General features: G+C 38.5%; 1 protein-coding gene across 1 annotated transcript in view; it reads left to right on the top strand.

Moving 5' to 3' along the window:
* The window catches only part of LOC137030884 (NACHT and WD repeat domain-containing protein 2), a 63,723-nt gene extending 56,085 nt beyond the window's left edge, over positions 1–7,638 (top strand). Inside the window, exons 7-8 of the mRNA XM_067401390.1 lie at positions 1,606–2,195; positions 3,733–7,638. Of these exons, the coding sequence (XP_067257491.1) occupies positions 1,606–2,195; positions 3,733–7,638 (4,496 nt within the window). The remainder of the gene's footprint in view (positions 1–1,605; positions 2,196–3,732) is intronic.
* Positions 7,639–14,178: the final 6,540 nt, after the last annotated feature.

The raw sequence follows: 14,178 nt of genomic DNA on the forward strand, positions 1-14,178 counted from the left end.
AAATTCAGAATGTCTATCTGAACTGTAACAACACTATTTTTCATAAATCAGGGGAAAGAACTTGTGCAGAGTGGATTCACATTGACTGCTAAAATTACTATGGAGATTCATAAGTGAAGTATGCATCCACTATTTTAGCTTTAAGAAATACACCACATTCTACACAATGATAATCTTATAAAATACTTAGTTCAGAGGTTATGAAATGCCAGAAATGATACAATTAGATTTAGTACTTATTTTGAATAAGTGCTGTATGTACTTGAATGGTACTCATTTTATGTTTTTATATCAAAAGTATTTTTTATATGGTGACCAGATTTCTCTAAAAGCACTTTGTGTATATAAATATAGAAATGTACTTGCCAAATCAGTATTGCCCTTAAGTGTATTAGGGCTGCACAATGATTAATCGTGATTAATCGTTTGCAAAATAAAAGTCTGTGTTACGTAATATATGTGTGTGTTCTGTGTATAGTAATTATGTATATATAAATACATGCACATACATGTATACATTTAAGAAATATATACATGTATAAATAAATATACATATTTATATATATTTTATATTATATATAAATATAAATATTTTATATATAAATATAATTGTTTTCTTAAATATATACATGTATGTGCATGTATTTATCTATACATAATCATTATACACAGAACACACACATATATTACGTAACACAGACTTTTATTTTGCAAACGATTAATCGCGATTAATCATTGTGCAGCCCTAAAGTGTATATCTACAGGTATATACTGCATTACTGTAGTAGGCCTTTTACCCACATTTATCGTGATTGTTAATCATTTTTGATTTATATATATATATATATATATATATATATATATATATATATATATATATATATATATATATATATATATATATATTTATATATATAACCTTTAAATCTACCCATACCACCCAACCTGTCCCTAACCTTACCCATATACCACCTCAGTAACAGCAAAAGTGTTTTGCAATACAACATGAACACAATAAGTACATTGTACTTATTTTTGTTGTAAGTACATAGTAGGTAAAGACACCTAATATAAAGTATGACCGAAAAATCCTTAATCAGTTGAACCCTATGGGTTTTTTAGCATGTTTTCTATTTTGTTTACTAATATCAGAGTGTGAGGAAAATGCATATGAGATTTAAATGAAGAAACTCTTTCCTGGGGGATTTGCAGCCATTTACTTGCCGCCTTTGCATCCCTCTCTCTTCTCGTTTACAAAACAAGCTGCAAGTATGCGATACTAAGCCGACGAGGTTGGCAGGCTATCACTGGAATGCTGCCTTTGGAGGTCTTTGATAAAACCAGGCAAGGCTGGATTAAGAGATCATATCACTGTTTTTCTTAAAGGCGGCTCAGAGAGACGGATCTAATCATTTGCTAAAGACTGGCAAACGTGGGGGAAGCGCGCACCTCATGACATCAAATTAAGTGTGTTTTCTGAAAGTGCCACTGAAGTGTTTTGGGAGTAAGTAGTGGCAGAGATGAAAACCATGAATGAAACTAAAATATTTTGTTGTGCAGAACTGGGTAATTATTATGCTCTCTCTGTTTTCTCCTGTCTTTTAGCATTAGAGGATGAACTGGATTTCGCATTAGGAAAACAGACCCCTGCCTTCCTCAAGAAATGTGTATGTTACATCCGGAAGATATCCAACTTTGACCGTTTCGCTAAACTCCCCGAGATGGCACGCTACATGGACATCGTTGTGAGTGCCGACCGTGTCATGAGAAACCAGGAAGCCTATGAGCGTCTTCTGAAGGTCAGAGATGAGTTCATTCCGATGGTGGTGGCAGCGTCCAATCTTCGAGTCTACTCATCAGTCACTCACTGTGACATGAAACTCGGCTACTCGCAGGAAGTAGAGAGCCACTACGTCGAAGGTCTGTGTAAACAGTTTTATGAAGACATGGTGGATATCATTCAGGCCACGGTCCAACAGAACTTTGACACAGAGACAGATACACTCTATGACGAAATCATACAGCATCTGTCACTGTGCAAGACGTTTTCATCTTTTTATGTGTACAAGAGTGAAGCTTTGGACATAGTCCAGGAGTACCTGTACCCCTCTAAAGGTGGTCGAATAACTCCCCTAGTGGTGTATGGAGGACCCTGCACTGGAAAGACCTTGTTACTTGCTGAAGTGGCAAAACAGGTGAAAAGCATGTATAGTATGCATGTGTATGTATGTGTGTGCGAGGGTGTAGAATGCAAGTGTGAACATGCTGACCTGCTTTTTAAGGCCATCTGGATGCCAGCACATGTTAGATTAATGCTGCAGGATGCCTGTATTTTGCCTAAAGCTGTTCTTTGCTTCCTCTGACTTAATATCTGATGTCATGGCATGAGATTCAAATTAACATTAAGGTATTTTGGGCTACTGTTACATGAATTTGTCAACCATAAAATGATTTTTTGCATTCCCATGAGTATCTGGAGGCACACAGTATTCCAAAAAAAAGATCACTGCATTGACAAGCTTAAACAATCGCTGCTATAATTTAATTAATAATAATTATTACATATAATTATTGCTATCTGTCAGCTTCAGCCAATATTGGAGATCAGTGGTGTATGTGTGTCAAGCGTTGACGGTCAGAGTCGACTGTGTTGATAAGTTTGGGGGTGAGGAACAAAGGAGGAAGGGTAGTGTTGACATTTCCCGTCACCCATGGCAACCCGTCATAGACCTCAGCCTCTAATGTTAGTTCACAGATGATGAGCCTGGGGACCTTGACTAACTCCCTCGTCCTTGCTTATGTTCTCTCTCTCTCTCTCTTCTATGTAACATACACACTACAGAGACACGGACACTCTAAAATATTTATATATGAAATGTAATTTACATGGCTACACATTGTGTGCACATTTTATAATCAATTACTTAGCATGATCTCATGTTTGGCACAGCTAGCATGTTTTACACTGCCCATGTCAGGGCAGTACTGTACTAAGAATCATGCAGCCAATATGAGCACAGTGATGCATTCAAGCAGCAATCTGAACACACATACTCCCCTTGGCTAATCACACAAATGCACAGTCCTCTTGAAAATGGTGGCTTTGGAAAAGCGTTTTATCATTAATTGTCAGCCTCTCCAGACAGAGATAAATAATATTTCATGTTTCCCTGAATCACAGCTGGGGGCACCCTTTAACCATGTCACATAAAGTGGTATTGTGCTAAGGATGAGGGAACAATTCAAACTGATTTAGAAAATCCTTGGCACAAGAAATCCAGTGCTGACTCTATTGCTGTTGAGCACATTTAATTATTTGCTATACAGTCATTCATCTTGGTTTTCCATCCTCAGTTGTTAAGGTTAGTGTACAGTGGATCTACTAAATAATGGATGGAGTTTTGTTTGCTAAAGTCATATTTATAGGTCACAGCAGTTCCTGGATTTTTAACCACATGTGCTTTTATAAGAACAGGACACAGCATCCTGTTAAACATTAATTAGTAATGTATACAGTAGGTGCATTTTATGTAGATCATATCTATTTTCAAATGACCAAGTTACTAAAACTAAAATGATCAGTTTTGCACAAAATAACATCTTGAGCTTTTCCTAATTGTATATATCCTAATTGTAAATATTATATGACTTAACATACTGGAGAACATTCAGTAAACTGTACATGAATACATGCTGTATTTCTGAGCTTCTGTTTCATTTTCATTTGTTTAGGCCTATTCGTGGCTACAGAAAGAGATGGGACCAGAAACAGACCCAGTGGTCATTGTCAGATTCATCGGCTCCACTGACTTCTCTACTGACCTCCGCACCCTGCTACAAAGCATCTGTGAGCAGATTGCCATCAACTATCGGTGCTTGATCCATTTCTTGCCAACCAAGATCCAGGAGATGAGGGAACTGCTGGTGAATTTGCTCGGGGAGTCATCGTTCCACCGACCTCTTGTCATCATTCTGGATGCCTTGGAGCAGTTGTCAGATGTTGACGAGGCCCGAAAGCTGTGGTGGCTGCCTGTCCACCTACCACGTACAGTCCGAATTGTAGTGTCCACTCTGCCCAACAAGCATGGGATACTGCAAAAACTACGTTGCCTGATACATGAAGAGGATGGCTATGTTGAATTGATGCAAAGAGATCGCAAAGCTTGCAGTCAAACACTCAAACAGCAGCTTCTGGGTGTCAAAAGGAAGGTGACCTCTGGCCAACAGATATATGTAAATGAGGCAATGGCTAAATGTACACTGCCTATGTTTGTCAATCTCATCTACCGAGAGGTAGTTCACTGGCGGTCGCACAAGGATGTGGATGACAAATCGTTGTGTTCCACAGTGCACGAAAGCATTGAGCAGCTTTTCTACTCTATTGAAAATAAGCTTGGCTCACGCTTTGTCATTAGGGCACTGGGCTACATCACGATGGCACGAGCAGGCCTGACAGAGCTGGAGCTAGAGGATATTTTATCTTTGGACAACAGTGTCCTTGGGGACATCATGGTGAGCTCTAATCTTAAAAGCCCGCTACGCATTTCTTATGATTTCATAGCCCGGCTAAAAGAAGAACTTGAAGGTTATTTAGTGGAGCGTCAAGTCCGTAATGTAACACTAATGGTGTGGGCAAATCGCCATCTGCATCTGATAGCACAGAAGCTATACCTCAGTAATGAAGAAGATGTGCATCAAATGCATAGCCTTTTGGCTGAATACTTCCTTGGGGCATGGGCAGGTGGTAGAAAGAAGATATTCCACTGCGACAATAATCATTTTGCTTCACTGAATATCTCCCAGCATCGAAACCCTCATCACCAGCAGAGCCTTCATGGCCATGACAAAGCTTCTGCTGACAAGCACTCTTATGACAGGCAAACACCCGAACAACCCTGGGTGTTCCAGTGTAACTTGCTGGAGCCGGACATCTTCTTTGTCAACCACCGAAAGATGACGGAGCTCACATACCACCTGACAAGGAGCGGCCGAACAGATGATCTCATGTATGGTGTCATCATGAACTTTAGCTGGCTCTACACTATGATAAAGATAGGGCAGTTTGACAAGGCCCTGTCAGACATTGACCTAGCTTACAGCTATACACAAGAAAAGGAGCTAAAGTTTCTTGCAACCACACTCCGCAGTATAAAGCTCAAAGTGACAAAGAATCCTGCATCACTTTCTGCTGAGCTACAGCAAAGGCTCCTTCCGGTTGTCACATCCCTTCCCAAGCTCAGACACCTACTTCTTGAGTGTGACAAGGACGGTCCTAAATACTGCTCCATTGTGCCACTGCATTCTTCCATGGATGTCACTTACAGTCCTGAGAGATTACCACTCTGTTCTAGCTACATGCAAATTGTGGAGATTCTGCCTACATTAGCTCCAAACATAGTCATTGCAGCCCTCGAGGATGGATCTGTCAGCACGTGGGATGTTGAGAGTAGACAGCTGCTAAGACAGATAGACACAGCTAGGTCAGTTGTTCTTGGCATCAGATTAACCACAGATGAGAAGTATCTGGTAGTGGCCACGACAAAAAATACACTGCTCATTTACGATAACCACAAGTCCTGTTTGTTGTCTGAGGTCGAGGTAAAAGGGTCCAAGCACTGTGGCATCACTGGCGGGGTGGCTTTCATCAATGGATTCACCTTGTCCAGCCACCATGCCTTAGCTTGGTTGGAGGCAAGCAAAGACGTCAATGTGATTGATTTGCTCTATGGCTGGCCGTTGTATCAATTCCATTGTTGGTATGAGGTAACCTGTGTCCAGTGTTCCCCAGATGGATTGTATGCTTTCTGTGGACAGTATCTCAACACGACCACCATATTCCACCTTGGTAGTGGGGACAAGCTTGCCACAATGACTTCTGAATTCTCTGGTGGTTTTGTAAAGTCAATCCTGATTCTAGACACAATCAATCAAATGGTGATGATCGACAATGAGGGCAGTCTCTCTGTGTGGAACACCAAAGATATCATAAATCCCAAGCTAATGGAGGATTATGACTGCAGAGGAGATGAGAGTGAGGTGGTGGGTATAGAGCTCTCAGAGGATCAGCGATCCATCCTCATCTGCAAAGCGAGAAGCATTGAGGTGCTGGACACCAAGATTTGGAAGATGGCAGAGAAGTTCAAGGCCAAGCGAACTGAAAAGTTTGTAGCGGCTGTTCTCTCCAAGAATAGCCAAAGTATAATAGCCTCCATGGAAAACACATCCTCCATATTTGTGTGGAGGAGAGACAGTGGACAGTGCATGGCCAGCTTGATAGAGATATCTGGAGCCATTGTAAAGCTGATCAAATCAACACACCATAACTTGCTGCTCTCTGTGGCCAGCAGTGGCGTGCTTTCTGTGTGGGACATTGACATTATAACAGCCATGTCGAACATTGATAAAACCGGAAAACCTATCCAAAGCCTGCAGCTCTCTGGTCGAGAGGATTTTGTATACACCACGGACGGGTCAGAGGTCATTCACAAGTGGAACTACAGCACGGGTTTCATTGAGATGGTGTTCAAGCATGAAGGACTCGTCGAGAACTGCGTCTTGACGACATCAGGTGACCTAATGGTGACATCTGATGATAAAAGTAGTCAGTACATCTGGCACACGACCACAGGTGAGAATATATTCCGTATCAATGGCCAGAGGATCTCGCAGCTTCTCATCACGCACAATGATCAGTTTGTTGTGTCCCTCTGCGAGCAGAACGCCTCTCGTGTTTGGAGGCTCGCCACTGGTCACAAGGTGTGTAACATTCTGGTAACACTCCAGCATGCCCTCATTACCACAGCAAACACATTCCTTGTGGGCGCTAACAAGAATAAGCTGTTGGCTGTTAGCTTGTGGTCAGGAAGTGTTTCCAAAAAATTTATCTGTGATGATGGGATCTCAATTGTTAACTTCAAGTTAATCCCTGACAGTCCAGATTATGTCGTCTTCATCACCTCCACCGAAACTGTTTTCATCTGGAGTGTCGCCGATGAGTCTGTGTGTAGGCGGGTGCAGCTGCCCAGCAACTTCTTAAAGAACCTGGAAGATTTCCAAATATCACCCAATGGAAAGTTGGGTATTGTGTCGAAAGGTGATGAGAACATCAATGTCCTAGACCTGCACAGTGGTAAACTGCGTCTGGTCCATGCTGCTGGCATAATATGGCGGCAAAAGCTCTCACGGGATGGACGCTACTTAGTGTATATCTGTTTCCGGAATTGTGATGAAGATGATGATGCAGGTGTGGTTTCAAGTCTGATTGTCATGAGACTGGCAGACGGTAAGAGCATCGGGACCTGTTCCCTCTACAAAACACCAACCTATCTGTGCCTATCACAGCGAGCTCTTAACATCATTGTGGGATTTGAGGATGGCAGCATTGGCACCTACACAGTTGTAGACCGTGTGGATGCTGCTCTTAAAATCAAAATCGCCACCTCAAACAGTCGGCAAATTGTTAACAATGCCTCACAGAAAGTACGACCCAAGTGTAGCACCAATGCCTTCAAGACCATTGCTGACTGTGTGTGGAGAGAATCCACTGAGGTTTTCTCTCGGGACAGTCCTATAAATGTGTCTGACAGTGGGGAGCCAGAGACCACAACACCCACAAAGAAAACTGAACTGCTGCAATGAGAGCGCCCTCTGTAGGACATTATGGGCATAAAGGAACAAGGCCAGGTTTGGATACAGGTGATTATTGTTTACAGCAACTTTGATTCAGCTGCACAGATCAGTTCTCTGGGTAACAACAGCAACTGGCCAATTGCTATTAAGCTGCACTTAAGCTGCAATCAGTCACCTTGATTTGTCTTATCCATCATCAACTTACTGTCACGCTGAATTCAATCTCATATTAAGGTACAAATTAATCAAATGCCAATCATTGCAAAAGCCAATCCAGTCGGCTTTATGATATGTTCTTCCTTCTCATGTGTATGCCAATGTGGCCATTTAGTTCAGATTTTGTATGAGTTTAGTCAAATCAAGCCATAATGTCACTTTATACAGAAGCATAGAGAAATGTAATACATTTGTAGCCATATAAGTGTTGCTGCCTTTTTTTTTTCTTTGTTTCTTTTTTTGAAAATGTTCATTTGTGTCTGTTTATTAACGTCCTCTGGTACTGTACTAAAATGGAAACTTATGTACATATGTGTACATATCTATTTTGGCTGCTGCAGTTTGTGCAACTACTTAAAAAAATGTTACGTTGTGCTAAATGCAATCAAAGTGAGTGCCTGGATTTTAACTTTTTCTTTGTTACAGAAACTGATAAAGAAAAAATTGCAGGGAATTTATAAACAAAAATACCTTGATACAAATATTCATCATTACGATAAACATTCAGCATACAATGAATGCAAATTTGGTTAATTTGGAATTACAGCATCTAAATGAGGATCATTGGAAAGTATATTTCAGTATTCAGAGTATAGTCTGGAGTCATTATGAGCTTCTTAGTAAATTCAGAATGCATTCTAGACTTTCTGTGACCAGAGTGAAAATGAAAGTCCATGTGTGGCAATTGCCAAGATATCAACACTTTTAATGGCATTACTTTTAAAGAATGTGTAACTCATTGTATCAAATGACGGTACAACTGTACCAAGCTACAAATGTCGAATTTTGATTTGAGGACTGAACCACTATTGAATAGTCACGTGTAGCATCTCACCAAGAGTATCTACGCCTTAACAGTTCTTATACAAACGTGTATTTGTAATTGTTAGCTCATGTTCTTTGTGAGGTAAAGGTTGAATGTGTGCTTGAAAAAAATAATACTTTGTACTTTCATGTTATAGGTGACTTAGAGATATTTACGAATAGACTATTATCATAAACAAAGTTGATTTATAAATGGTGTTTGCCAAGGCAGTGTTTGGTGGTTGCACTTTATTTTAAACGGGTTGTTCACCGAGGTTGACTTTTAATAGGCGTGTCACGAATGCTAACTATACGATTTTTGCCTTCAGTTCTCTGGCATGTCGCAAAAGAAAGCAGTTTCAACAAAACGATCAGCCATGCCCCATTCAAACTCTTTTCCCCATAACTCAAGGGCTATTCCGTCAAATTGTATGTTTACCTCTGGAAATACTGACACATTGGCCCATTCACAACCCACAACCTGTAGCAGTATTCAGGTGTGATTCTCCCACTAAAGTGTTTATAACCTATAGATATCATAAAATATTTGCCAAAGTTTTATTTATTTATTTATTTTTGTTTGTTTGTTTATGTTTTCAGAATGTTAAATGGTGTTGTGACCTATTCGTTACTTTTATGGACTTTTCTGGCTTTGTTGTGTTTTCTAGCATAACTACAAAAAAAGAACATGCATTATCTTTGCTAAGATATTGAGGAAGTCCATCAATATTATATTGGAATGCCAGTTTTAGAGTATATTTGAATGTGTCGATATGAGAGCAGTTGAACAGTATATTATATGTTATGTAACTTGAATGACTTTTAACTACATGTTTGCAAAACATAGTTCACATACTGGTACTGAATGTGTTTATTGTATTATTTGTATTGTCAAGATTGAAGATCCCTGTTTAGAGATATATATATTTTCATAAATGTTGTACATTTTGTTACAAAGTTGTTGAAGTATTCTGGGGAAAAATATATAGAAAAAAATGTGTCTGAAAGCAATATGACTTAGTGTGTATGCATTGTTTGTATGGAACATTTTAATGTAATAAAATGGTTTTCTTTCTGCCTCTAAAATCTCATTACTTTTATTTGGGTGTATTTTGGAAAGAAAATATGAGACATTTTACTTCTTTTAGAGGTCAGAGCTGTTTATATAAAAGTAGCCTACTTCATTTTTCAAAAACTTCTAAAGCTATTATACCTTTTGTTATCCAGCTGAAACTAATCTTTCTTTATTTAACTTTTATATCACACTGATCCCTCATGAGGCACATTGTTTACATGAGGAACGCTTTGTTTAAAAGATTCCCTACATGGCACAATCAGATGCTGAATGAATTTGGCTGATAATAGTTTTAGTCCCCTGTGCAGTGCGCAAACAAGTGTGTTAAACGTTTTCCAAACAGTTGGCAGGTGCTATACCATATCAATATTTCAATTACTGTTTGCGCACACCTGGATTCTCTCGCACACGTGTGCAGCAGTGCAGGCTCCAACACACAAACATCACCGTAAACAAATTGTAGATCAGGCCATGAATGCAGGTGTGTGGTCTCTATGGAAACCGAACCCTCGGTGGCATCTGCCCCCTGTCGTGATGACTATGGAACTGGCATATCAACATTGTGTATGAGGGAAACACAAATGCACTCCCTTTTTTACATAAACTTAGTCATCTCTCCCCAGGAAGTCACTGTGACTGAACTGAACAATTGTCATCAAATAGTCAATATTTGTACTTCTAAATATAGCCTACCAAGTTTATTCTGATCATCCTCCCATTTCTGCTCCTATTTCCTGGTTCGACTACTTTCCTAGTGCAGTCTTACAGTCTTCAGTTTGTACCATATATGTGCAAATTTACTCTTAAAGTAGTTGTAATACATATATATCCCTCATGTTGTGTTCGGGTCAATTTGACCCGAACACCAATTTTCTTTTTCCCGAAAATACTAGTTAATGTTATCGCTTTGGACTGAAACTTAGTGACTTTGTTCCCAAAGGGTATAACTAAATCTCAATATTTTTTTGGACATTTTCTTAATTTTTTGTGGGGGTTTTGTTACCTTGTTACACTCGTGGTGTTCCCGGTCAAAAATGACCGGCCCATAAAAAATAGCTTATAAATCACTCATTATACCATATTTTCACCCAATCTTGGATTCAATCTTTTTGTCAACTTGTTCTCTTTCAATTAGGACTGGTTTTATATTTCTGTTTGCATCTGATTAATCGTGGGCCTCATTTATCTGAGAGTAGGCGTCTCATTTTTTGAGTAAATTTTTTAAAATTTTTGAATAATTTTGGAAATATTAAATAAAATCTGAAGAAAATTGGTATTGTTGATCACACTAGTCTACTCTAATGTTTCACCAGGAATTTTGTTTTGAAACTTTTGTTTTGTAAAAAATATGGCACATAGTCACACTTGTGGTGTTCCCGGTCAAAAATGACCGGCCTATAAAAAATAGCTTATAAATCACTCATTATACCATATTTTCACCCAATCTTGGATTCAATCTTTTTGTCAACTTGTTCTCTTTCAATTAGGACTGGTTTTATATTTCTGTTTGCATCTGATTAATCATGGGCCTCATTTATCTGAGAGTAGGCATCTCATTTTTTGAGTAAAAAACAAATAATTTGTGGGTAAATTTGGAAATATTAAAAAAAAATATGAAAAAAATGGCTACTGTTGATCACACTAGTCTACTCTAATGTTTCACCAGGAATTTTGTTTTGAAACTTTTGTTTTGTAAAAAATATGGCACATAGTCACACTTGTGGTGTTCCCGGTCAAAAATGACCGGCCTATAAAAAATAGCTTATAAATCACTCATTATACCATATTTTCACCCAATCTTGGATTCAATCTTTTTATCAGCTTGTTCTCTTTCAATTAGGACTGGTTTTATATTTCTGTTTGCATCTGATTAATCATGGGCCTCATTTATCTGAGAGTAGGCATGGTCAAAAATGGTCACAATGGCCGACCATTGAAAGTGAATGGGAGAGACTGAAAATAACAGAACAATTTAGTTTTCAGGAGCATGTTCATTATTTTCATGTACATATATGAGCATATGTGCTTGCAAACATCGAGCCCTTGGACCTGTGCATGTATCGATACATTTATACACACGCTACCCAGACACACACGTTAAAACATACAAACTTTTTTGAGTATTACACACATTCTTTTCCACAGAGAGAAATTTGATCCTACCCTAACCTGCATCTAATATACATTTATCCATCTGACATTACCACACACACACACACACACACACACACACACACACACACACACACACACACACACACACACACACACACACACACACACACACACACAAACACAAACTGGCCGTGACTGCAGTGACCCGGCTTCAAAAGAAGAAGGATTTGCTTTATAATTAAAATTTCCTGATAATTCACTCACCCCATGTCTTTCTTTCTTCAGTTGAAAGGAAAATAAGGTTGAGGAAAACTTTGCAGGATTTTTCTCCATATTGTGGACTTCACTGGAGTACAACGGGTAACTTCTTCATGAGTTTGACAACACATGTGCTGCAAAAGTTCACAACGCAACCAAATACAAAAACACGCTGCAAAAGTTCACAACGCAACCAAATACAGAAATGCGCTGCAAAAATTCACAACGCAACCAAATACAAAAACATGCTGCATAAGTTCACAACGCAACCAAACACAGAAACGCGCTGCAAAAGTTCACAACGCAACCAAATACAAAAACATGCTGCAAAAGTTCACAACGCAACCAAACACAGAAATGCGCTGCAAAAATTCACAACGCAACCAAATACAAAAACATGCTGCATAAGTTCACAACGCAACCAAATACAGAAACGCGCTGCAAAAGTTCACAACGCAACCAAATACAAAAACGCGCTGCAAAAGTTCACAACGCAACCAAATACAGAAACGCGCTGCAAAAGTTCACAACGCAACCAAATACAGAAACGCGTTGAAAAAGTTCACAAAGCAACCAAACACAGAAACGCGCTGCAAAAGTTCACAACGCAACCAAATGCAGAAACGCGCTGCAAAAGTTCACAACGCAACCAAACACAGAAACGCGCTGCAAAAGTTCACAACGCAACCAAATACAAAAACGCGCTGCAAAAGTTCACAACGCAACCAAATACAGAAACGCGTTGAAAAAGTTCACAACGCAACCAAACACAGAAACGCGCTGCAAAAGTTCACAACGCAACCAAACACAGAAACGCGCTGCAAAAGTTCACAACGCAACCAAATACAAAAACGCGCTGCAAAAATTCACAACGCAACCAAATACAAAAACGCGCTGCAAAAGTTCACAACGCAACCAAATACAAAAACGAGCTGCAAAAGTTTACATGCACAGGTCCAAGGGCTCGATGTTTGCAAGCACATATGCTCATATATGTACATGAAAATAATGAACATGCTCCTGAAAACTAAATTGTTCTGTTATTTTCAATCTCTCCCATTCACTTTCAATGGTCGGCCATTGTGACCATTTTGACCATGCCTACTCTCAGATAAATGAGGCCCACGATTAATCAGATGCAAACAGGATATAAAACCAGTCCTAATTGAAAGAGAACAAGTTGACAAAAAGATTGAATCCAAGATTGGGTAAAAATATGTTATAATGAGTGATTTATAAGCTATTTTTTATAGGCCGGTCATTTTTGACCAGGAACACCACAAGTGTGACTATGTGCCATATTTTTTACAAAACAAAAGTTTCAAAACAAAATTCCTGGTGAAACATTAGAGTAGACTAGTGTGATCAACAGTAGCCATTTTTTTCATATTTTTTTTTTAATATTTCCAAATTTACTCATAAATTATTTGTTTTTTACTCAAAAAATGAGATGCCTACTCTCAGATAAATGAGGCCTATGATTATTCAGATCCAAATCAAAATATAAAACCAGTCCTAATTGAAAGAGAACTTGTTGACAAAAAGATTGAATCCAAGATTGGGTGAAAATATGGTATAATGAGTGATTTATATGCTTTTTTTTATGGGCCGGTCATTTTTGACCGGGAACATCACATGTGTTATAGGGTTTTGAACACAACCTGAGGGATATATATATATATATATATATATATATATATATATATATATATATATATATATATATATATATATATATATACAGTCAAACCAAAGTTTATTCAGACACCTTGAACATTTCATTCATTAATGCAGTTTATTCAGTATAGTTTAAAAAAAAATGGTAATAAAAATATGACAAGATCTCAGAGCTAAACTGTGACGGAAAAAAAATTAAAAAATCTTATGTCAGAAAACACAATCAAAACATGGTCAGGTCAAAGTGTTGAATAATTTTTGGTTCCAGATTTTTATCAATGTTACTGGTAGTCCACTGTATGAAGAATTTTTGGGTATAATATGTCATAGTTTACTTTATTTTGCTATCCTCACTTACATAAATAAACTATAGTGTCCGGCACCCACTAGTAAAAATATATCAA

This window comes from Chanodichthys erythropterus, chromosome 11, assembly GCF_024489055.1.
Source record: "Chanodichthys erythropterus isolate Z2021 chromosome 11, ASM2448905v1, whole genome shotgun sequence".
Lineage (NCBI taxonomy): Eukaryota > Metazoa > Chordata > Actinopteri > Cypriniformes > Xenocyprididae > Chanodichthys > Chanodichthys erythropterus.